The sequence below is a fragment of the Phocoena sinus genome, chromosome 8 (assembly GCF_008692025.1).
Source record: "Phocoena sinus isolate mPhoSin1 chromosome 8, mPhoSin1.pri, whole genome shotgun sequence".
In the NCBI taxonomy this organism is placed as follows: Eukaryota; Metazoa; Chordata; class Mammalia; order Artiodactyla; family Phocoenidae; genus Phocoena; species Phocoena sinus.
Genome location: NC_045770.1, coordinates 46,813,854 through 46,838,088, shown reverse-complemented (window position 1 = coordinate 46,838,088; position 24,235 = coordinate 46,813,854). Strand labels below are relative to the sequence as shown.

Sequence of the window (24,235 nt, the reverse complement as noted above, 5' to 3'; positions counted from 1 at the left end):
TGTACTCTAAATATCAAGCTCTGAATAGAAACCCATAAATCTACAGTGGCCTGTGTCCTTCATCTTGAGGCAAAAGTACTTTCCAATCAACCAGACTTGAATATGATCCTTAGCTCTGCCACTTTGAAAAGCTGTGTGTCTTTGGGCAAATTGTTTAATTACACTAAGCAATGGTTTCCACATTTGTAAAATGGAGGTGGTAAGACCTCTCCAACTGCGATCGTTTCTGAAATCTTTCACAGTAAGGGAATTCAGTGTTGGAAAACATGACTTTTGGGCTTCCCTGGTGGCACAGTGGTTGAGAGTCCACCTGCCGATGCAGGGGACACGGGTTTGTGGCCTGGTCCGGGAAGATCCCACGTGCCACGGAGTGGCTAGGCCCGTGAGCCATGGCCACTGAGCCTGGGCGTATGGAGCCTGTGCTCCGCAACGGGAGAGGCCACAACAGTGAGAAGCCCGCGTACTGCAAAAATACAAAAAAAACAAAAAACTTATGACTTTTTATAGGTAACTAATCTTTTGCATTTATTAAACTAATACCATAACAATATCACTCTAAATAGCATATCTGTGATGTTTTATATATGTTAAATTAGAAGAAGGCTGGGGGGGAGGGATAAATTGGGAGATTGGGATTGACATATAACACTACTATATATAAAATAGATAACTAATAAAGACCGACCGTATAGCACAGGGAACTCTACTCAATACTCTGTAATGACCTATACGGGAAAACTATCTAAAAAAGAGTGGATATATGTATATGTATAACTGATTCACTTTGCTGTATACATGAAACTAATGCAACATTGTAAATCAACTATACTCCAATAAAAATTAAAAAAAAAAAAAGAGGGCTCAGAAGATCCTGACTAAAGACTCCTTAACCAAACTTTAGTCAGGCTCCTATGAGCCCTGTTCTCAACTAGACGTTATCCTTCGACCTGCCTAGTTCAGTTGTAGCAAGAATTCTGCTAAGTCAGTTTAGAAAGAATCCTCCACCTTTGATACCTGATAACCCTGGCAAGTCAGTTTAGGAAGAATCCCCCTACGCTTGGGGTCTCCTCTAATAAATTTCCATCCATCAACCCCCCTGTAGGGGTGGAAAGACTTTCGCTCTACCGTCCTATGTTTGAAAGCTGTATCTATGAAATAAACCAAAAACAAGCTAGTTAACAGGAGAAAAGGTTTACAAATTTATTTATTTTTAATATTGTATGCACAGGAGCATGGCCAGGGGATAAAAGTGAATATCAAAAAAAGCAGTGATATTTGAGAGTTTATATCATCTCAGTAGGGAAAGGGGAAAGAGGATGTATGCCGCTTAGGGGAGAGTAATGTTTTGGAAAGATGAATGGGCCCATAGAATAGAAAGGAGACAATGGTCAATTGTGACAAATTTTCTCTGGATGTGGTGTTGAGTTCTGACTTCTAGTCTCCTCTTCCATGATAAGAGTCAATCTTCCCTGGTTGATGAAACTGCTGGAAAGGGGATGTATGAGAGTCGAGTTCCTTCTGGAGGATCTATCTTTAGGCAGATAAGTGGAGCTCAGAGAAGTCTGTGTTTCAGGCGCCTTCAGCTCAAAATAATTAGTATGCCAGACTACAATTCTGCAGCCTGTGGAACAAAAACCACATTGACAGAAAGATAGACAAGATGAAAAGGCAGAGGGCTATGTACCAGATGAAGGAACAAGATAAAACCCCAGAAACACAACTAAATGAAGTGGAGATAGGCAGCCTTCCAGAAAAAGAATCCTGAATAATGATAGTGAAGATGATCCAGGACCTCGGAAAAAGAATGGAGGCAAACAATGAGAAGATGCAAGAAATGTTCAACAAAGATCTAGAAGAATTAAAGAACAAACACCTAGAAGAATTAAAGAACAAACAGAGATGAACAATACAATAACTGAAATGAAAAATACACTGGAAGGAATCAATAGGAGAATAACTGAGGCAGAAGAACGCATAAGTGACCTGGAAGACAGAATGGTGGAATTCACTGCACAGAACAGAATAAAGATAAAAGAATGAAAAAAAATGAAGACAGTCTCAGAGACCTCTGGAACAACATTAAATGCAAAAACATTCACATTATAGGGGGTCCCAGAAGGAGAAGAGAGAGAGGAAGGACCCAAGAAAATATTTGAAGAGATTATAGTTGAAAACTTCCCTAACATGGGAAAGGAAATAGCCACCCAAGTCCAAGAAGCACAGAGAGTCCTAGGCAGGATAAACTCAAGGAGAAACACGCCAAGACACATAGTAATCAAATTGACAAAAATTAAAGACAAAGAAAAAGTATTGAAAGCAACAAGGGAAAAATGACAAATAACATACAAGGGAACTCCCATAAGGTCAACAGCTGATTTCTCAGAGAAACTGTACAAGCCAGAAGGGAGTGGCATGATATACTTAAAGTGATGAAAGGGAAGCACCTACAACCAAGATTACACTACCAGCAAGGATCTCATTCAGATTCGAAGGAGAAATCAAAATCTTTACAGACAAGCAAAAGCTAAGAGAATTAAGCACCACCAAACCAGCTCTACAACAAATGATAAAGGAACCTCTCTAAGTGGGAAACACAAGAAAAGAAAAGGACCTACAAAACAAACCCATAACAATTAAGAAAATGGTAATAGGAACATACATATTGATAGTTACCTTAAACATGAATGGATTAAATGCTCCAACCAAAAGACACAGGCTTGCTGAATGGATACAAAAATAAGACCCATATATATGCTGTCTACAAGACACCCACTTCAGACCTAGTGACACATACAGACCGAAAGTGAGGAGATAGAAAAAGATATTCCATGCAAATGGAAATCAAATGAAAGCTGGAGTAGCAATACTCATATCAGATAAAATAGACTTTAAAATAAAAAATGTTACAAGAGACAAGGAAGGACACTACATAATGATCAAGGGGTCAATCCAAGAAGAAGATATAACAATTATAAATATATATGCACCCAACATAGCAGCACCTCAATACATAAGGCAACTGCTAAAGGCTATAAAAGTGGAAATATGTAGTAACACAATAATAGTGGGGGACTTTAACACCTCGCTTACACCAATGGACAGATCATCCAACAGAAAATTAATAAGGAAATGCAAGCTTTAAATGACACAATAGACCAGATAGATTTAATTGATATTTTCAGGACATTCCATCCAAAAACAGCAGATTACGCTTTCTTCTCAAGTGTGCATGGAACATTCTCCAGGATAGATCACATCTTGGGTCACAAATCAAGCCTCAGTAAATTTAAGAAAATTGAAATCATATCAAGCATCTTTTCTGACCACAATGCTAAGAGATTAGAAATCAATTACAGGGAAAAAAATGTAAAAAACACAAACACTTGGAGGCTAAACAATACGTTACTAAATAACCAAGAGATCACTGAAGAAATCATAGAGGAAATCAAAAAATAGCTAGAGTCAAATTACAACGAAAACACGACGATCCGAAACCTATGGGATGCAGCAAAAGCAGTTCTAAGAGGGAAGTTTATAGCTATACAAGCCTACCTCAAGAAACAAGAAAAATCTCAAATAAACAATCTAACCTTACACCTAAAGGAACTACAGAAAGGAGAACAAACAAAACCCAAAGTTAGTAGAAGGAAAGAAACCATAAAGATCAGAGCAGAAGTAAATGGAATAGAAACAAAGAAAACAATAGCAAGATCAATAAAACTAAAAGCTGGTTCTTTGAGAAGATAAACAAAATCGATAACCCATTAGCCAGACTCATCAAGAAAAAGAGGGAGAGGACTCAACTCAATAAAATTACAAATGAAAAAGGAGGAGTTACAACAGACACCACACAAATACAAAGCATACTAAGAGACTACTACAAGCAACTCTATGCCAATAAAATGGACAACCTGGAAGAAATGGACAAATTCATAGAAAGGTATAACCTTCCAAGACTGAACCAGGAAGAAATAGAAAATATGAACAGACCAATCACAAGTAATTAAATTGAAGCTGTGATTAAAAATCTTCCAACAAACAAAAGCCCAGGACCAGATGGCTTCACAGGCAAATTCTATCAAACATTTAGAGAGGAGCTAACACCCATCCTTCTCAAACTCTTCCAAAAAATTGAAGACGAAGGAACACTCCCAAACTCATTCTATGAGGCCACCATCACCCTGATACCAAAACCAGACAAAGATACTACAAAAAAAGAAAATTACAGACCAATATCACTGATGAATATAGATGCAGAAATCCTCAACAAAATACTAGCAAACAGACTCCAACAGCACATTAAAAGGATCATAGACCATGATCAAGTGAGATTTATCCCAAGGATGCAAGGATTCTTCAATATACACAAATTAATCAATGTGATACACCATATTAACAAACTGAAGAATAAAAACCATATGATCATCTCAATAGATGCAGAAAAAGCTTTTGACACAATTCAACACCCATTTATGATAAAAACTCTCCAGAAAGTGGGCATAGAGGGAACCTACCTCAACATAATAAAGGCCATATGTGACAAACCCACAGCAAACATCATTCTCAATGGTGAAAAACTGAAAGCATTTCTTCTAAGATCAGGAACAAGACAAGGATGTCCACTCTCACCACTATTATTCAACATAGTTTTTGGAAGTTTTAGCCACAGCAGTCAGAGAAGAAAAAGAAATACAAATCAGAAAAGAAGAAGTAAAACTGTCACTGTTTGCATATGACATGATACTATACATAGAGAATCCTAAAGATGTCACCAGAAAACTACAAGAGCTAGTCAATGAATTTGGTAAAGTTGCAGGATACAAAATTAATGCACAGAAATCTCTTGCATTCGTATACACTAATGATGGAAAACCTGAAAGAGAAATTAAAGAAACACTCCCATTTACCATTGCAACAAAAAGAATAAAATACCTAGGAATAAACCTACCTAGGGAGAAAAAAGACCTGTATGTAGAAAATTATAAGACACTGATGAAAGAAATTAAAGGTGATACAAACAGATGGAGAGATACACCATGTTCTTGGATTGGAAGAATCAATATTGTGAAAATGACTATACTACCCAAAGCAATCTACAGATTCAATGCGATCCCTATCAAATTACCAATGGCATTTTTTTACAGAACTAGAACAAAAAATCTTAAAATTTGTATGGAGACACAAAAGACCCTGAATAGCCAAAGCAGTCTTGAGGGAAAATATGGAGCTGGAGTAATCACTCCCTGACTTCAGATTATACTACAAAGCTACAGTAATCAAGAAAATATGGCACTGGCACAAAAACAGAAATATAGATCAATGGAACAGGATAGAAAGCCCTGAGATAAACCCATGCACCTATGGTCAACTAATCTATGACAAAGGAGGCAAGAATATACAATGGAGAAAAGACAGCCTCTTCAATAAGTGGTTCTGGGAAAAATGGACAGCCACATGTAAAAGAATTAAATTAATACCATACACAAAAATAAACTCAAAATGGATTAGAGACCTAAATGTAAGACTGTACACTATAAAACTCTTAGAGGAAAACATAGGAAGAACACTCTTTGATATAAATCACAGCAATATCTTTTTTGATCCATCTCCTAGAGTAATGGAAATAAAAACAAAAATAAACAAATGGGACCTAATGAAACTTAAAACCTTTTGCAAAGCTTTTGCAAAAGCATAGGAAACTACAAACAATATGAAAAGACAACCCTCAAAATGGGAGAAAATATTTGCAAACAAACAACTGACAAATGATTAATCTCCAAAATATATAAACAGCTCATGCAGCTCAATATTAAAAAAAAACAAACAACCCAATCAAAAAATGGGCAGAAGACCTGAATACACATTTCTCCAAAGAAGATACACAGATTGCCAACAAACACATGAAAGGATGCTCAACATCACTAATTATTAGAGAAATGCAAAGCAAAACTACAATGAGGTATCACCTCACACCAGTTTGAATGAGCATCATCAGAAAATCTACAAATAATAAATGCTGGAGAGGGTGTGGAGAAAAGGGAACCCTCTTGCACTGTTGGTGGGAATGTAAATTGATACAGCCACTATGGAGAACAGTATGGAGGTTCCTTAAAAAATTAAAACTAGAACTACCATATGACCCAGCAATCCCACTACTGGGCATATACCCAGAGAAAACCATAATTCAAAAAGAGACATGCACCCCAATGTTCATTGCAGCACTATTTACAATAGCCAGGACATGGAATCAACCTAAATGCCCATTGACAGATAAATGGATAAAGAAGATGTGGTACATACATACAATGGAATATTACTCAGCCATAAAGAGGAACAAAATTGGGTCATTTGTAGCGACATGCATGTATCTAGAGACTTATACAGAGAGAAAGTCAGAAAGAGAAAAACAGATATCGTATATTAACACATATATGTGGAACGTAGAAAAATTGTTCAGATGAACTGGTTTGCAGGGCAGAAATAGAGACACAGATATAGAGAACAAACGTATGGACTCCAAGGGGGGAAAGTGGAGGGGTGGTGGTGTAATGGATTGGGAGATTGGGATTGACATATATACAGTAATATGTATAAAATGGATAACTAATAAGAACCTGTTGTATAAAAAAATAAAATTAAAAATAAAAAAATCAATATTCCAAAGCAGCATACTGCAGGTGGCATGTCCTGAACTCTTTCACCCCCCGCCCCGCCACTCTTCTCTTTGATTATAAATCCCCACCTATCCTTGCTGTATTCAGAGTTGAGCCCTATCTCTCTCTCCTACTGTGATAGTCTTGACACTTATTACAATAGTCCTAAGGTTCCTTACTGTTTTAACAAGTGTCAGAATAATTTTTTAACATTAGCAATAATGAACATTAACTAATTTCCATTTATTATCCGACTCATCAGACAAATTTTAAAAATATCTCTCCTAGTTTTAATAAAACTAAAATATTTTTAAAAATATTTTTGCTTTGTTATGGATAACGTGCATGCTGAAAGGCACTTTCCTTCCATATGTCCTTTATCCAAATGTTCAGCACTTTTCTGATTTTATTAGTAGAAGGTGACTCCCACTGATCCCAGATACACAGAGTAATTTGGATTGGAAACGCTTTAGTTAATTATCCTTTATTTGTAGAACTATATTCACAAACATCCTTATCAACAGATAAGTGGGGTATGTTTGTCTCTGTCCGTGAAAATGTCATACCAAAGCACATCTTACTTTCTCAGTGGTGATTCCATACCAGTCTCATCTCTCTCTCACCAACTGAGGAGTGCTTAGCAGCGCCTGGCACATTAGGAGTTCAACAAACAAGGGCAATTACTATTACTAAGATATTAACTTTAATTTTTTCAGCTTCGTTATTTTTCCTGAGTCTTCATTGCAGAAACTTCTTATTCTGCCCTGCGTTTGCTTTACCTTCCCTTACTCATTCTCAACTGACTTCTCTCCTTATCCCCAAGAGTGACTTGCAATCTGCAGTTAATGAAACAGAGATAATGGTATTCTCTGTGTTAAGGCATCATGCAGAAGTAATTATAATACACTAGAATTTTATCGTGGGTCACTCTATACTGTTTATCCAATGGGTGATGTAATGAGGTCTAAAAAACAAAAAAATATATAATATCAAGTAAGTGATCAAGAAGTATTAGGTGCCTTCCTATAGCTTCATTTTTACAGATGAGGCCCAGAAATACGTTGTCACAGCTAAGTTCCAAAAAAGGGGGAGGGAGGGGGAACTGGCTTTTATTTCTTGTCATAGTTCTCCTTTTCTGGGCTATTCATTTGGTTATGTGTCTTAATCACCCATCTAACAAATCCACGAGGCTCACCAGTGTATTTGGCACCTGTCAACCGCCCAGATACAGTAACACAGCAAACATTTTGGTGAAGCATAACAGTTTTGTTGCCTTCCCCTAGAATTTTATTGTATCTGGTGTGCCAAAAAATATTGTCCGTCATTTGTTTCACAGTCGCATACATGCTTGGAGATGACCATTGACTTTTAGGCCTTGTCGTTCAGGGCCTTGATAATCCTTTAACAGGTAAAAGAAGCACTCTGGAATGTAACTCATTGGAGTCTAGAATTATAATTTTAGTATATTCCTACCTAAACCCTACCCAATATTGGTACCAATTGGACGAGGATAAACATTCATCGCAATAAACGTTCACTAGAATAAATATTCATCAAGAAACCACGAGGCATTCAGGGATTATGATTTTGTAGCGTTTAGAAATCCATCCTGGACTACGGAAACCCGGTGGAAGACTACCTGGTTCACAAACAAGATTTCAAAGAGGAGGGGCTTGGAGGAGGCGGGTCCGGACAACCAAGCGCGAGAATACGCCCCAGCGCATGCGCACCCATTAGCGGGTAACTCCCATTTGCTAGGTAGGGGAGGAAAGTGAGAAGCTGTCTACAATTTTAAAAGTTCTCTTCGCAACCGAAAATTAGATTGGATCAGCTTCCGTGAATAATGTGAGAGCGTTATTCTCCGAGTTCAAGATTAAGGACCCTTGGCATACACCACTAAACCAAGAGGTGACTTCTCGTCTCGTCCCCCGTCTCCTGGGACATTGATAGGCTAGTCCATTCCACAGACTTTCGAGTCCTTGCAGCGGGTCGGGGATCGAAGGATTGGGCCAATAGCGGCTGAAACGTCTTTGGAAGGAGGAAGGTGGTGAGGGGGCATCCCTCTGAGTTCCGCCTCTCCTTTTTCGAGGCGGTCGTGGGGAAGGGGGACGTACGAAATATTGCCCTCGAAAGCCAAGGATCACACCTCTCCGTGCAAAGCGCCGGGAGGGCGGCGGGAAAAGGGCAAGACGGGAGTGGGGAAAGGGAAGGATCCAGGAAGCCGCGCGGGAGGGCGCGCGCGCGCGCCCCTTTTTCAGCAGTGTGGCGGGGTCGCACGCACGCCCGCCTCGGCGGCTGGGCGCGGTTTGCGACAGTGGGGGGAGTGGTGGAGGTGGCGGCGGCAGTGGCAACTTTGCGGCAAGCTCCGGACGGGCTTGCTTGACGGCGGTGTGGCGGAGGCCCCGCCCTAGGCGGCAGGAACCTGGAGGGAGGCGGAGGAATATGTCCGAGAGGGAAGTGTCTACAGCGCCGGCGGGAACAGACATGCCTGCGGCCAAGAAGCAGAAGCTGAGCAGCGACGAGAACAGCAACCCGGACCTCTCTGGAGACGAGAATGTGAGTGCAGCGCTGAGCAGTTCGGACGGGACTTTGGAGTGAAAGTTTCAAATTCTTTTTAAACTGTAGGCGCGGGGGCGGGCAGGCGGCTGTTGGGGGAGGGAGAGGTGTCACCCTCTACTCAGGAAAACGCGGGCGTGGAGGAGAACATCGAACTTGCCTCTACGGGGATTTTGAGCTGCGGCCGAGAGCGAGCGGAAACTTGACGAAGGAGAGTGGTTTTAGAGAGAGCGTGGAGGTGGAGGTCAGAGGGCTCTGAGATCTTTTTGCGTGCATGCGGAGTGTCTGGGCCTTTAGGCAGATTTTGGGAGAGTGCGGATCTGAGATTCCAGTAGTTTAAAAGGCAAGTTAGAGGTTTTTCTAAGACAGTTGGAAGGAGGGGCCAGCGTGTGTTAATGGACTTTTAAAAAGGAATTTAGGTTCCATGTCACTCGTAGACCCTTACCGACTGTCCAGGATGGGAAGATTAGCTCTTAGACGTAAGAGATTTCGGTGACTCTTTTAAAGGGGCTTTTGTGTCCGTTCCTGTCTTGTCCGTGGAGAAGGGGCGTGCCTTGACAGTCGGCTTCTCTTCAGGAGGAGGAAGATTGAGAGGGTCGTCTACTGACTTGGAGGGGGAAACGACCCTTGAGGAAGGAATGAGAAGGGACAGTTACTCTTTTGTAAGTTTTCACCAAGATAAAGGGGATGACCTGGAAGATTTTAGGCCGCTGTGGTTAGGGTAGATGTCTTTAGGTGTGGGCTCGTGGCTTCGCATGTGTAAGGTGTTTTGGAATCAGATTTTTTTTTTTTAACTCTTAAATGTATCTTGGTAGTGCTCTAGTTCGTCCCAACAGTTAATCCCAATGTTTTTAGGTGAGACGCCAGTAATGACCGAACTGACATTAATTTTCAGTTTCATGTTTTTAGTTTATATCCAATAAGGTCAGCAAAATGTCTTCACAGTTCACTCAACGAATTACTACTCTGAAATGTGAACCCTCCGAGGTAACAACATCTGATTATCTTTTTTAAACCTTTAAAGTGTTATAGGAAGGTGGTGTAAGTTCTTCTTTTTCTCAGTTTAGCTAGTTTTAAGAATAAATGTTGTACCTTACACACCCAGTTCCTAAGTTCTACATCACTGCATCACCGACTGAAGCACATATATGGCATGGTGTCAAGACCAGAATTTTCACTGAACAGATGGGAAAGAATTCTTTTTGCAGATAGAAGAAAGATATTTGGCAGATTGTCAGTTTGTGGGATTTGGACTTGAAATTTCTGGAAGGCTTAGGTGTTGAATGTTACTTTAAATCTGTTTTTTTCCTGTTTGTGCTTCCCAATCTTATTATATATTGGGATCTAACATTTTTGACCCTCTTCATTCCAGCCCTTGGTGTCTGTTTTATTTCCACCTCTTCTTAAATTTCTCTAGGCAGATTAGGTTAGTGACTAGGAGCACAAACTGGATCTCTTAGGTTAAAATCCCCACTCTACTGCTTACTGGTTGCTTGATCTTGAGCAAGGTGCTTGACCTAGTTGCCTTAGATTCTTATCTTAAAAATGGGGATAATAACGGTATTTACCTCATGGGATGTTTGTGAGGATTAAATGAGATAATATAAGTAAAGTGCTGAAAAGAGTGCCTGCTCCTTAATAAGTATCATACAAGTGTTAATTACTATTACTTCTTTTGTAATCACATTGTTTAGACTTATGTTTCTGGCCCTTCCACATATTAATCAGGCAGAAATGTAATGAAAATGTCAATAACCTATTAGACTGAGGAAAATTTCAGGGAACCAAATAAATTGAAAGGTTATTTTCTTTTTACAGACCCTTAAGAGGAATGTACTCCTTGATGCATACTAAAGCTATTCAGAACTAGATGATTGGACTAAGCTGTTGTTTTGGTTTCTCCATTTGGCTGGGACTTTTAACCTTTATTGTGCTTTGGACACCTTAATAAATCCTGTGAAACCTTCTCAGAATAATAGTTTCAAATGTATAAAATACAATATATAAGATTACAAACAAAATCAGTGATAAAATTATAAAAAAGTTACAGAATTTTAAAAAACAAATTTAAGATTTGTTTTAATAAAGTGCTTTAATATCAAGTGCTTCTTTATTAGCACATTAAGTAACTAGGTCTGCAGTGACTCTGATAGTTATGATGGGCATAGACAATTTTTGAGATCTGTAACAACTATAATGTGATATAAAAATACCTGATTTCATTGGTGAGAAAGTCACAGCTACAGTAACATTAGCATGTATGCTGCCTCCATTATACTAGAAGGAAGTAATAGATTTCACTTAAAGATAGTGAAACTTAAAGTGCAACTTTAAATTTATTTATGTATTTGTTTATTTTGCCGCTTAAGTTCACAGGTCCTCTGAATTTCATCCAGGGACCCAGATCTAGGACATAAGTTAAGGGAAGCGAGTGGAGAACTCTATAAAAATGAGTTCAGAAAAAGCTAACAAGGGCAGTGATTTTACTCTTGAGGGAGCCAAATAATGACAGGAAGGCCAAAAGCAAGTGGAGGAAGGAATGTGGTGTTTTTGAGTTGGAGTGAAGGTAGTCTGAGCGCTTGCTACGGTTAAAGTGAATCAAAGAATTGAAAGGACATTAAAATTTTTTTCAATTGAGGTATAATTGACTAATAACATTATTTCAGATGCACAATGTAATGATTCGATATTTGTATACATTGCAAAATGGTCAGCACAATAAATCTAGTTAACATCTGACCTATTTTAAGTTTGTTTTATATGTATCTGCCATTCTATTAACTTTTTCATATGACTGCAGAGTAGTTAGCTTATGGAAGAGTACTAATAGTTGTCTGGTACTGAGATCAGAAGGCTGAATCTGGAGACATGTCTTTTGCTTAAGCAGCCTGTGGCAAGATTAAGGGCCAAATTACTATCCCTGTTTCCCTGTTGAGCAAATGCAGATGGTAGTGCCATATATGTTGCATAGTACCATTCTGTATTTTGAAGAGGGGCCAAGGTGGAAGTCAGTTTGTACACATATTAGATACTTAGGAAAGGTTTGAATTTAAAGATAAAATGTGAAAGCATTGTGACTGTATTTCGTTTCCATTTGACTGCTCGATTTCCATTTGATCTTGATTTGCCTATTTGAGGAGATGGGTAAATTAAGTGGTTAAAAGTTTATACACATACACACACACGCATACACATACATGTAATGTGCCCCAATTATTAACAAATGTTTTGTGTGGCTTCTTGATTAGCAGTTGAATTTTTAGAATGGAAAGAAGAATTTTCCAGACTGGGAAGAAGCTAGTGAATGTCTAACCGTTGTATTATTTCATTTCTCTAGTGTTGAAAGATAATTTTCAGAAAAAGAATAAATTTTCAGAAACATTTTATTTTACTCATATGAGGGAACTGGGCAAGTGTAAGTCAAACAGTACAAATGTATATGGATTAAAGGAATGTAGAGATGAAATGGCAAATGGAGACAAAAACTTTTCTTCAGCGTGAAAGGGAAGACATTTTGAACCTCTACCTTTGGATTATGCGCAGTGTAAGAGATGTAAGATTGTTCAAAGGCAGTGAAGGGGGTTAGAATCTGATAACACAGAGGAGCATGCAGTAGTTAAATAGTTTTCCAGTGAAACACAAAATTGTTTTCTACACTAGGTTTTAACTGTGTAAATACAACTGAAAGGTAGGGAGAAATAGAGATTAACAGTGATTTCAGGACTTCCCCAGTGGTCCAGTGGGTAAGAATCTGCACTTCCATTGCGGGGGTCCGGGTTTAGTATCTGGTCAAGGAACTAGATCCCACATGCATGCCACAACTAAGACCCCGGGCAGCCTAAATAAATAAGTAAATATATATTAAAACAACAACAGCAACAAAAAACCCAGTGATTTCAACCTAGGAACTGAACTCTAAAGTTTTACATTTCTATATCTATAAAAGCTGATTATATTTACATTAAATTACAGTCTAGATATTGAGCATTACTATGTGCCATCTATCCACTTCATTCTCTTTCACCCTAGATAACCAGTATATTTTAGAATGATTTGTGTATTTTTTTTTTAAAGCGTTCCATTTTGGTAGGAACCATTCGGTTTGAAAAACCACCCCTAAGAACTACTGTATAATACCATATAGTTTTTAAGGAATTAATATGAATTTTTAATAAACTTTTTGATACTCCAGTTAATTTTTAATGTTCTATAATATCATAAAACCAACTTTAGGAAGCAGTAGTTTAAAAATAACCTCTAAGACAATGGTTCCTAATATGTGTTCTCATAGGTGTTAATAGGCACTCCATGAAAAAAAGCTTCCTCTGGAATGAATTTAGTAACTACTGCCCTAAGGTGATATAGGTTTAAATAAATCTCTTTATTCCAAGAAACACTTTGGAATATGTAATCAAAGGAGGTAGTGAAATCCTCTTCTCAGAGTAGAGGACCATTAATATAGCTTGTGGACTGGAGACAAGGTATAAGTTAGGTGAATTTTCAAGGTTTCCTGCAGTCACTTCTACATTTGGAAGGATTTTACTTTACAGTGAGTTTCTGGAGCTCTATTATATGAGTATTTTAGAGCTATGAGTCAGATTTCACTTGTATATAGCACATAACATGTAGAACCTAAAAAAATTCTAAATGGTTTAAGTGTTATAAATAAGCAGAGTTTGAATGATAATCAGGATTTTCATCTAAAGTAGGAAGCGCTAACATTGTAGCCTCAAACGGCCACCCACTCCCATGCTCCAAACTGAGCAGCAGTCAAATAAATTATGAAGACATGTAGGTCAGTCAGATTTAGGAGTCATAGCTTTTGGTTTTGAATACCAGCAGCCCTAACCAGCAAGACACCATTTAGGCTCTCTAAGCAACACTTCCTTATCTAACAGTACCTTGTATGAAGAGCAGTAAAGATGAAGTGAGGCAATGTAGTAAAGTGGCTGGCACAGACCAGTGCCTTGTTATTTAAAGGCAGTATTATTCTTACCATTAGCGTCATCGTGGTTAGCTTTTTTGTTTATATTTTTGCTGAAATATCAAATATCCACAAATCCTAATGTGTTTGTGTTTTATTTTTATTTGGAGACAAGAATAAATTTCTTCATTTCTTGCAGGATTTATTAATTAATTCTTTTAGGCCAGTCAGTAGCTACCCAGTATGAACTCATTTCCTAAGTACAGTATTGCTGTTTCATATAATTTTTTCTGATTTGCTGCTCATAGGATGATGCTGTCAGTATAGAAAGTGGTACAAACACTGAACGCCCTGATACACCTACAAATACGCCAAATGCGCCTGGAAGGAAAAGTTGGGGGAAGGGAAAATGGAAGTCAAAGAAATGCAAATATTCTTTCAAATGTGTAAATAGTCTCAAGGTATGTACAGAAAGACACAGTCTATGTGCTGAATGATGGGTTCCAGAGTTATTTCTCAGTGGTAAACATTTTATGCTCAAGATACTCTGTCAAGTTAAAAATATTATAAAATTATAATAATCTGAAGTTTTGTTTGTAGGGCAGACTGCATAGTTATTATAATCCATTCCACATTTGTTTAGCTTTTTTTGTTTATTTTACATTAAATGGGTAGTACCTAGTATTGCATCTGGTTTTTCTTTACTGTTTTTATTGATTTTGAGAAATGTTACTCTTCATATTTTGGTAAAACTTAAAAGCATAAGCCACTTTCTGGTACCTGTTACTGAAAAAAACTGAATGTGACTCATTAACTTTGAGTTAGCATAAATTGAAACAGATGTCTTTGTGCAGTCTTTAAAAATTTAACTCTTTTATTTGTAATTGTTTTCAAAGAAAAAGGTAGAAATTAAAAAATTTTTTGAATGTTCAATATTTGGAAAAAATAAGTTGGAGTTACTTAGGTTACTACCTTCCTCAATAGTGTTTTTATTTTTAAAAAGGATTACTGATATTTACTTTAAATGTTTTACATGTATTCATTTCCTGTTTTTTAAATTTGGGAGTGTTTTTCCTGTGCTGAGCAAAAATATACATTATATTATCTTATACATATGTTAGATAGATTCTTTTAAAAATATCTAAATATACTTTAAAGTCTTCGGAAAGCATAAGAAGCTATGGCTTTATGGAAATTATTTTCCTGTCCATGTAGCAAAATTCCTTGCTCAGTGTGTCAAATTATATTGTCTTAAAAGGAGGGAAATTAATCTCAGTGGTTGTTTTTTTTTTTTTCCTTCTTCTAAAGCAAAGTGTCCATTGTAGTTTCATGTTAATATTTAGGTATATTAACCTATTTTTACGTAGTATATCTGGAAGGTGGTTTTAACTGCCATTTGGATATTTTTTTTTTTTTTTTTTTTTTTTTTTTTGCGTTACGCGGGCCTCTCACTGTTGTGGCCTCTCCCGTTGCGGAGGACAGGCTCCGGACGCGCAGGCCCAGCGGCCATGGCCCACGGGCCCAGCCGCTCCGCGGCATGCGGGATCCTCCCAGACCGGGGCACGAACCCGCGTCCCCTGCATCGGCAGGCGGACCCCCAACCACTGCGCCACCAGGGAAGCCCCATTTGGATATTTTGATTAAATATTTCCAAAGCCTAAAGCTATGGCTTTTTGAAGGATAAGAAATAAATGTTGTTATACTTTAAAAGTGAAATCAGTGCCTTAAAGTGAATATGAAAGTTACTATTAAACACCAGGAGATTGCCAGTATAATTAAGGCTGAAAAATAACTTTGTGAACAAAACTGAATACTTGTAGCACAGGGAACTCTGCTCAATATTCTGTGGTGGCCTAAATGGGAAAAGAATTTGAAAAAGCTGTATATGTATGGCTGAATCACTTTGCTGTGCGCCTGAAACTAATACAACATTGTTAATCAACTCTACTCCAATGTAAAATAAAAATTTTAAAAAACCTGAATACTTGTTTTTCGTACATCTCCTTATAGCCTCCTGGTAACTGTGAAGTTACAGCCCACTGCCTGCCCTGGCCCCCACTGTTCAAGTATTCCTGTTCATTATAAAACTTCTTGGGTTGTTTTTCTTTTAGGACCCAAATTCAAGGTTACTTAAAGTTGTTTCTATAGAACTGTAGAAAGCAGTGATTTGAATGGAGTCTGATATGCTTCACTGTACTAGGGAAATTAAACCTAATAAAGTTTAATGAGTACTGGAGAAACTATGTTAACTGTTAGGTTATTTGTTATTTCAGAAAAATAAATTGTGTCCTTATGTCGTAAGGGATTAAATGCCTTTGCCACAATTACCCATTTTATTTTGATTCAGAAGCATGCAGTTGGGTTTAAGGATATAGAAGGCAACTATCAAAGTATTTTCATTGATGAGTACTTGTTACCTAACCTTTGATTTAAATCTTTAATTGTTATAAAGCTTTATCATGCACCAGTATTTTAAAATGTGAAAACTGGACTAACAGATACCTTTTAAGTGTCAAAAGTCAGTTTATATATGATATATAAAACTGCAGCTTGCATTTTGGAAAAAAGTTATAATGGGAATGGTCAGTTTAGTACCATTTTTTGGTTTCTAAAATATATTAATTTTTCTTATTTCTTGGTTATTTTATAGGAAGATCATAATCAGCCATTGTTTGGAGTTCAGTTTAACTGGCACAGTAAAGAAGGAGATCCATTAGTGTTTGCAACTGTAGGAAGCAACAGAGTGAGTGTTAAGGGGGCTGTTTGGCATTTGGCTTATCAGAATCTGGTGTTAATATAACATTGAAGTGTAATGATTTTGAAGTAAACTTTGTATAGGTAGTTTGACAGTATTGTTCCTTTATGTAAAAGTGAAGCATTCTAGAAACTGACAAAATTAAAAGTAATATTCATGACTGAAAATATATCTTAATTTCATATATACTCCCAATTGTTCATGAAACAGGTTTCTATTTACATTTTGTACTCATAAATATTTTGTTTTGAGTGGCTGAAAAAATTGACCTTGCTTGTTAGAAGTGACTGTGATAGTTGTTTGTCAATTTAGGGTAAGAAGTCTGTGATTTCTTAAAAATAATAAACATAATTAGTTGCTATCTGTAAATGGAAGGCGTAAATCCAGTGGATTTATGTAATAGTTACTGAAAATATTTTAATTATATGCAATAAACATTTGTTTTGAATTGTTTTTAGGAAGCCAGAGTATCTTGAACTGAGAGAATGCATAGAAAAAACCATGCTGGGCATGTTTTGATGTAAATGATTAAACTTTTTAGTTAAACCTGGGGCTGAAAAAGTGGATTGCAAAGACTTGTTTATTTCCATTCACTTCTAAATAAATGGGAAAAAGGAAGATTCCCTAGTGCTTACCAGGGAGAATCAGGAGTTTTCTGTTAAGCTGAAATCGCTTCGGAAGAATTGTCCTTCTGATAAGTCTTTACTGTGTTAGCTGACATTCTGCTTATTCATTAGTACTGTACTAGGAGTTATGAGAAGTAACAGAGAAACAGATTGGCGTATTTGGAAAAAGAAAGGCGGAGGAAATTGATGACTTGGTATGGATTGACAATAAACAAAGTCACTTTCTTTACCTTTAGCACAAGAGGGTAGGGGAAGGAGGTCAATCTGAGAGGTGTTCCATAAATTGTTATTTTAATTGAGTGAAATTAAATTTATGCTTCTTTAGTAATTGTGCTAAGCTTTTTAGAGAAATAAAAGACCATGATTTTTAATGCATGACGTTTCCTATATTTGTTTGCTGTTTTAGTGTTAGTATTCTGTTCTCAATCAAAACTAACTTGGGAGTTGTCAGCTGAGTATTTTTCACATGTCAGCATATTTCCAAGCTTTTTTCCTCTTTTATTCTGAAAGTTTGAGGATCATACAAACACACATGCATCTATTCTGGGCTAGAACTTTGCTATTCCTGTTTTCTAAAAAGTAAAATTTGGCTTTAAGTAATTTCCTGGAAGTCTTTAAGGAAGTTTTAATTAAATTTAAAGCTCTGTTGCTTTTACTGGTCATTGAAGTTCTGAAAATTTGAAACTCTATACTCAAGTTGATAACCTGGGATAACAGCGTTTTTTGGTGTTTATTAGCCAAATGTAGGTTGTGATATGTAGCTTGAAAACAACAATTCAGAGGGAAATTGATGTAGTTTGAAGAAGAGGTTAAGGTTATTTTTTCCAAAAATTGGGAACATAATCCATTAATTCATTTGAATCCACTTTTCAGACATCACTATAAACCTGATTATACTTCACTAACTTCACCATCATATTAGTATAATTAGAATTAGTATAGTTTGTGCTCCAGTATGCTCATTGTAATGTTCCAGGCTTTCTAACCAAAAGAATCCCTGTTCTCATTTAAAATGACATTGAATTATACGTTACTGAATTATAAAAAGGTCTGCTGTTTGGACTTCTTTTTTTAAAAAAAGAAAGAAAAATAAAGCAAAATAATCTCTTAAGACAACCTAGTTAGCATCCATATAAGGAATTTTTTTTTAGAATATTAATGTAGTGATTATCTTGTTAATAGGTGATGATAGATGACTTAAAGGATCTTTATAGAGTTCTTATAGACTCTTATTAAGATTAATAACAGGTTATTGCTAACATGACTAAGCTGTAAGAAGAATGGAAAGAAATTTATAAAAAATTTAGTATTATAGAGTAAGCCCTCTGTATCTGTGGGTTCCACATCCACAGATTCAACCAAGTGTGGATCAGAAATATTCAGCAAAGAAAATTCCAGAAAGTTCCAAAAAGCAGAACTGGAATTTGCTTTGTGCTGGCAACTATTTATATAGCATTTACATTGTATTAGATGTCATAGTGGTCTAGAGATGACTTAAAGTATATGGGAGGATGTGTGAGGTTATATGCATACACTATGCCATTTTATATAAGGAACTTGAGCATCCTCAGATTTTGGTATCTGTGGGGAGTTCTGGAAGCAATCCCTGGCAGATACCAAGGGACAACTGTACATAATTGAATAAAGTGTATATATTATTAATTTTAGAATATGTGACGAAAAGGCCACTGTACATCAGAAAGTTAATATTTGATGAGCAATGTCCATGAGAAACTTATTAGGCAAATTTTAGATTTTCTTTTTTTTAAATTTAATTTATTTATTTATTCATTTTTGGCTGTGTTGGGTCTTCGTTGCTACACGTGGGCTTTCTCTAGTTGCGGCGAGGAGGGCCTATTCTTCGTTGTGGTGCACGGGCTTCTTATTGCAGTGGCTTCTCTTGTTGCAGAGCACCAGCTCTAGGCACATGGGCTTCAGTACTTGTGGCACACGGGCTTCAGTACTTGTGGCTCGCAGGCTTTAGAGCGCAGGCTCTGTAGTTGTAGCGCACGGGCTTTGTTGATCCGTGGCATGTGGGATCTTCCTGGACCAGGGCTCGAACCTGTGTCCCCTGCATTGGCAGGTGGATTCTTAACCACTGTGACACCAGGGAAGTCCTAGATTTTCTTATATGTAGTTAATAATGTTCTAAAACTATCCAAAGACTTTAAAGCTTTAAAAGAGGATAAACCACGGGAATTCCCTGATGGTCCAGTGGTTGGGACTCCCTGCCATAGGCCTGGGTTCATTCCCTGGTCAGGGAACTGGGATCCTGCAAGCCTTGTGGTGCAGCCAAAAAAAAAAAAAAGATAAACTACAATTTTAGGGAGTAGTTATACTTTACTGTGAGGCATTCACCTTTATTTACTTGGAAGAGTTGGTGCAATTACATGGATGAGATAAAAGTTGAAAACATTGGAAATAGAAACCATTATTATTACTGTAGTATTTAATATATTCTGAAAATTATGTAATGCATTAGGCTTTATAATAGCTTCCTTAAGTTTAAAGGAGCTCTTTTAAAGCAGTAGTTTCTGTAGCATCTTCGAGATACATTTGTGACTAAAATATGTTCAAAAGCTGAAGAGTGTGTTTCTACGTTTGAGATAAAATTTACTGTATTTTTGTTTTCATTAGGTTACCTTATATGAATGTCACTCACAAGGAGAAATCCGGTTGTTGCAATCTTATGTGGATGCTGATGTATCCTTTCCTGGGTTTTCCATATTGTTGGCTAAAGAAATTGACTTTCAATAAGTACCCCAAAACTTTTGTAAATTAGTTAGTTCTCTAAAGTTATATTGTCCTTTCTTAACTTTAACCAATGCTGTCTTTCACTGTCACCCAAAAGATTCCTAGTATCTAGTTTTCCTGATTCCTAGAAAGCCATTGTAGGGTGGATATGAAGGAGGACAGTGTGGGTATCTGGAGATGAACATTGGAAATCCTGTAATAGAAAATGAAAGCAGAAACTTCCTGTTTCTTTGACCTTGCTTGGAATTTTATCATTTCAGGGCAGTTATATTGGTGAACTTGGGTTAATCAGAAGCTGTGCCTGGCAGTCATACCAAGTATTTGGTCATCAAAGCCTACAGGGAAAAAATAAACGTGCAGTTTGTTTAGGAAATACTGTAAAACATGGGTTTATAAAGAAAAAGCTTTAAAAAGCCAAAGGGTACAACAGTCAAAGCTTGGTGATAAGATTTCTTCCAGATCCATTTGAAAAAGCTAGCAAATAAGAAAAAACAGGAACATTTAGTCTTCCCTTAGGTGATAAGAAAAAAAGTAACCTGTAGCCGTACTGGGAAGGTCTCACACAGAAAAGGTGGAAAACTGAATAGTTATTGATCTTTATCTAGAGGCACATAGAGTTACTGAGACAGAGCCAGGATCAGCAAATTAGAGCCTATAGAGCTGGCCACCTGTTTTTTGTTTGTTTGTTTGTTTTTGCAGTACGAGGGCCTCTCACTGTTGTGGCCTCTCCCGTTGTGGAGCACAGGCTCGGGATGCGCAGGCTCAGCGGCCATGGCTCACAGGGCCCAGCCGCTCTGCGGCATGTGGGATCTTCCTGGACCGGGGCACGAACCCGTGTCCCCTGCATCGGCAGGCGGACTCTCAACCACTGCGCCACCAGGGAAGCCCCTGGCCACCTGTTTTTGTAAATAAATTTTTATTTGGGACACAGCCGTGCCCATTCATTTACACATTGGCTATGTCTGCTAAAAAGACAGGTAAATAGTTATGCAAACAGCAAAATAGTAATCAAAACTGAGTGGAAGGACTGGATTTGTTTGATCATTTGGTACAGATTTTAGACCTAAAATCTCCATTGGTTAAACCTGGTAGTGTAAAGAAAAATGGGAACTTCTTTGTCAAAAACTTCAGCAGTTCTTTGGAGGTTTTTGTGTATAGTATTGTGATCATTGATGTGTTTACTTTTCAAAAACAAATTATATTTCTTAACTGGCATTTCTTAGGCTGATGAGAACTTTTACACTTGTGCATGGACATATGATAGCAATACAAGCCATCCTCTGCTGGCTGTAGCTGGATCTAGAGGCATAATTAGGATAATTAATCCCATAACAATGCAGTGCATAAAGGTGGGTTTTCTTGTTAAATTATAGATCTGCTTTTTTTTTTGAATGCACACCTGCAAAAGCTTGTCATGTTGAATTTAAAACAGAGTCAATGTCTGTGCAATTTCTAATTTGGTTTGTACTTTGCCTATTGCTTCATTTAGACAAGTCTTTTGAGACCTTTGTCACATTTGGGTAATGCAAATTAAGGAATAAGTGGGAAAATTTTATCATTTGAACTATTTTCTTTTAAAATAATTTCTGTCCTTTTGTCTTGCTTTAGTCTGAGAGGCTTTAAATGAACAATAAGAAAAGAGTGAGCTCATTTTCCAAAATCCCCTAAATAGGGGGTATAGAGTCAAGAGCACCTTGTAAAGAACTGAAAAGTGAACCTTGGAAGTTGATACTAAAAAAATTTCACAAATCACATTAACCTTGGGGGTACATTAGAATCACCTGATAATCTTTTAAACCCTTGCTGTGGCTCAGAATATCTGCAAATGGGACTTGAACATCTTTTATTTTTCCTTCAAGTTGGGTGCTTTTAATATGCAGCCAAGGTTGAGAACCACTATTTCAAGTGAAACTATTTTTCCATTCTCCTAAGATTAATGAAAAAGAATTTATTGATTTTTATATGGAAGTTGAAGAAATGTTTTAAATTTATTATAGCACTATGTTGGCCATGGAAATGCTATCAATGAGCTGAAATTCCATCCAAGAGATCCAAATCTTCTCCTGTCAGTAAGTAAAGGTAAGAGAAGCAAATATTTCTTTAGTTCGGTTATTTGGGAGTGAGTATTTTATTTTAGGGACAAACTGTTCTAAGGAAAAAAGCCAAATTTAAAAAGAAGTAAGTTTTAGAAAAATCTTAGCCTACATTAGCATCTCCAAACCAAGAATTGGAGGGTGGGACCTTGAAATACACTGTTAACATGCGATGTAAATAAAATAATTGGTACTGAGGATTAAGTGTGTATTACCCTTATTTACCATATTGCATTATGATAGTTTTAGAACTTTATGTGCAATTGAATTTTCATATTAAGCTTCATTAATTTTAAGTGGCAGATCACCAAAAGTTATGACATTTTTAATAGTTTGAAGGTAGTTTTGCAAATCATCTTACCATTCTTTCCAATCATGTAGTAAGAAATAATGCATCTGAAGATCGATATTGCTTTCTTTTGACTCTCTCTATGTAAGACTTTTGTTTTATAAAGGATTCCCTGTAGAATTCCTTAAAATGCTAAGTTATCCAGTGTAAGCTCTTTGAAATTTTTCCCTTATTTATAAAGAGAAAGCATTGCTTTGCTCTGTATGGCTGTGTCGGCATTATAAGTTTATTCTGGGTTCAGACAGTGCTCTTAATCATTCTTAATCATTTCTGAGCTCTCTAAAATGATTTGGGTTGTTCTTATCTCTACATTCTGTTTTCAATTGCCCTTTCTCGTTTCTACATTATTATTCTAGTCAAGTTTATTCTTTTAATGGCTTGTCACACTGATAACCTAACCCCCACAGTCTGCTCATGTTAAAAGATGTCCTCAAATTAAAACTCTTACATGAAACATGTTTCAGTGTGATTTTTCTTTAACTATCAAGGCTTGTTTGGAAATAGACACCTAAGAAGAGAGCTAATAACTTTTTCTCTTCTCTTAATAACATTAGCTGGGCTCAGGTATTCCTTTACAAGTAACATAGGCCATAATGTGTTACTTGTTCTTAATGTCACAACTTTTTAACCCTGTTCTTCCCCCACTGTGTCAGTAAGAGCATTTTTCAGACAGCTTTTCAAAATAAATAGGAATTTTTCTGTAAATAATGCTCAAGGAAGGAAAAGACAACCTATAGAAAAGGAAAAAATATTTGCAAATTATGTATCTAATAAGGGACTTGTAACAAGAGGTCATACAGCTCAGTAATAAAAAGACAACCAAATTAAAAACAGCCAAAGGTTTTGAATAGACATCTTTCCAAAGAACTTGCACAAATGTCCAATAAGCACATAGAAAGGCACTCAGCGTTATTAATCATTAGGGAAATGCAAATCAAAAACACAGTGATACAGGCGAATTCTATCATTTAGAGAAGAGCTAACACCTATCCTTCTCATACTCTTCCAAAATATAGCAGAGGGAGGAACACTCCCAAACTCATTCTACAAGGCCACCAATCATCCTGATACCAAAACCAAAGATGTCACAACAAAAGAAAACTACAGGCCAATATCTCTGATGAACAAAGATGCAAAAATCCTCAACAAAATACTAGCAGACAGAATCCAACAGCACATTAAAAGGATTATACACCATGATCAAGTGGGGTTTATCCCAGGAATGCAAGAATTCTTCAATATACACAAATCAATCAATGTGATACACCATATTAACAAATTGAAGGAGAGAAACCATATGATAATCTCAATAGATGCAGAAAAAGCTTTTGGGTTTGACAAAATTCAACACACATTTATGATAAAAACTCTCTAGAAAGTGGGCATAGAGGGAATCTACCTCAACATAATAAAGGCCATATATGACAAACCCACATCCAACATCATTCTCAATGGTGAAAAACTGAAACCATTTCCTCTAAGATCAGGAACAAGATAAGGTTGCCCAGTCTCACCACTATTATTC

The 24,235-nt window shown here is 37.0% G+C and overlaps 1 protein-coding gene across 3 annotated transcripts in view; it reads left to right on the top strand.

Moving 5' to 3' along the window:
* The first annotated feature begins 8,246 nt into the window (after positions 1 to 8,246).
* The window catches only part of EED (embryonic ectoderm development), a 33,971-nt gene continuing 17,982 nt past the window's right edge, over positions 8,247 to 24,235 (top strand). The window contains exons 1-6 of one of the 3 annotated variants that reach the window (XM_032640216.1): positions 8,247 to 9,209; positions 14,442 to 14,594; positions 16,784 to 16,876; positions 20,152 to 20,217; positions 21,492 to 21,617; positions 22,266 to 22,347. In XM_032640216.1, the coding sequence (XP_032496107.1) occupies positions 9,096 to 9,209; positions 14,442 to 14,594; positions 16,784 to 16,876; positions 20,152 to 20,217; positions 21,492 to 21,617; positions 22,266 to 22,347 (634 nt within the window). In that variant the 5' untranslated portion in view covers positions 8,247 to 9,095. The remainder of the gene's footprint in view (positions 9,210 to 14,441; positions 14,595 to 16,783; positions 16,877 to 20,151; positions 20,218 to 21,491; positions 21,618 to 22,265; positions 22,348 to 24,235) is intronic. The other 2 variants (XM_032640217.1, XM_032640218.1) reach the window with 2 other exon arrangements.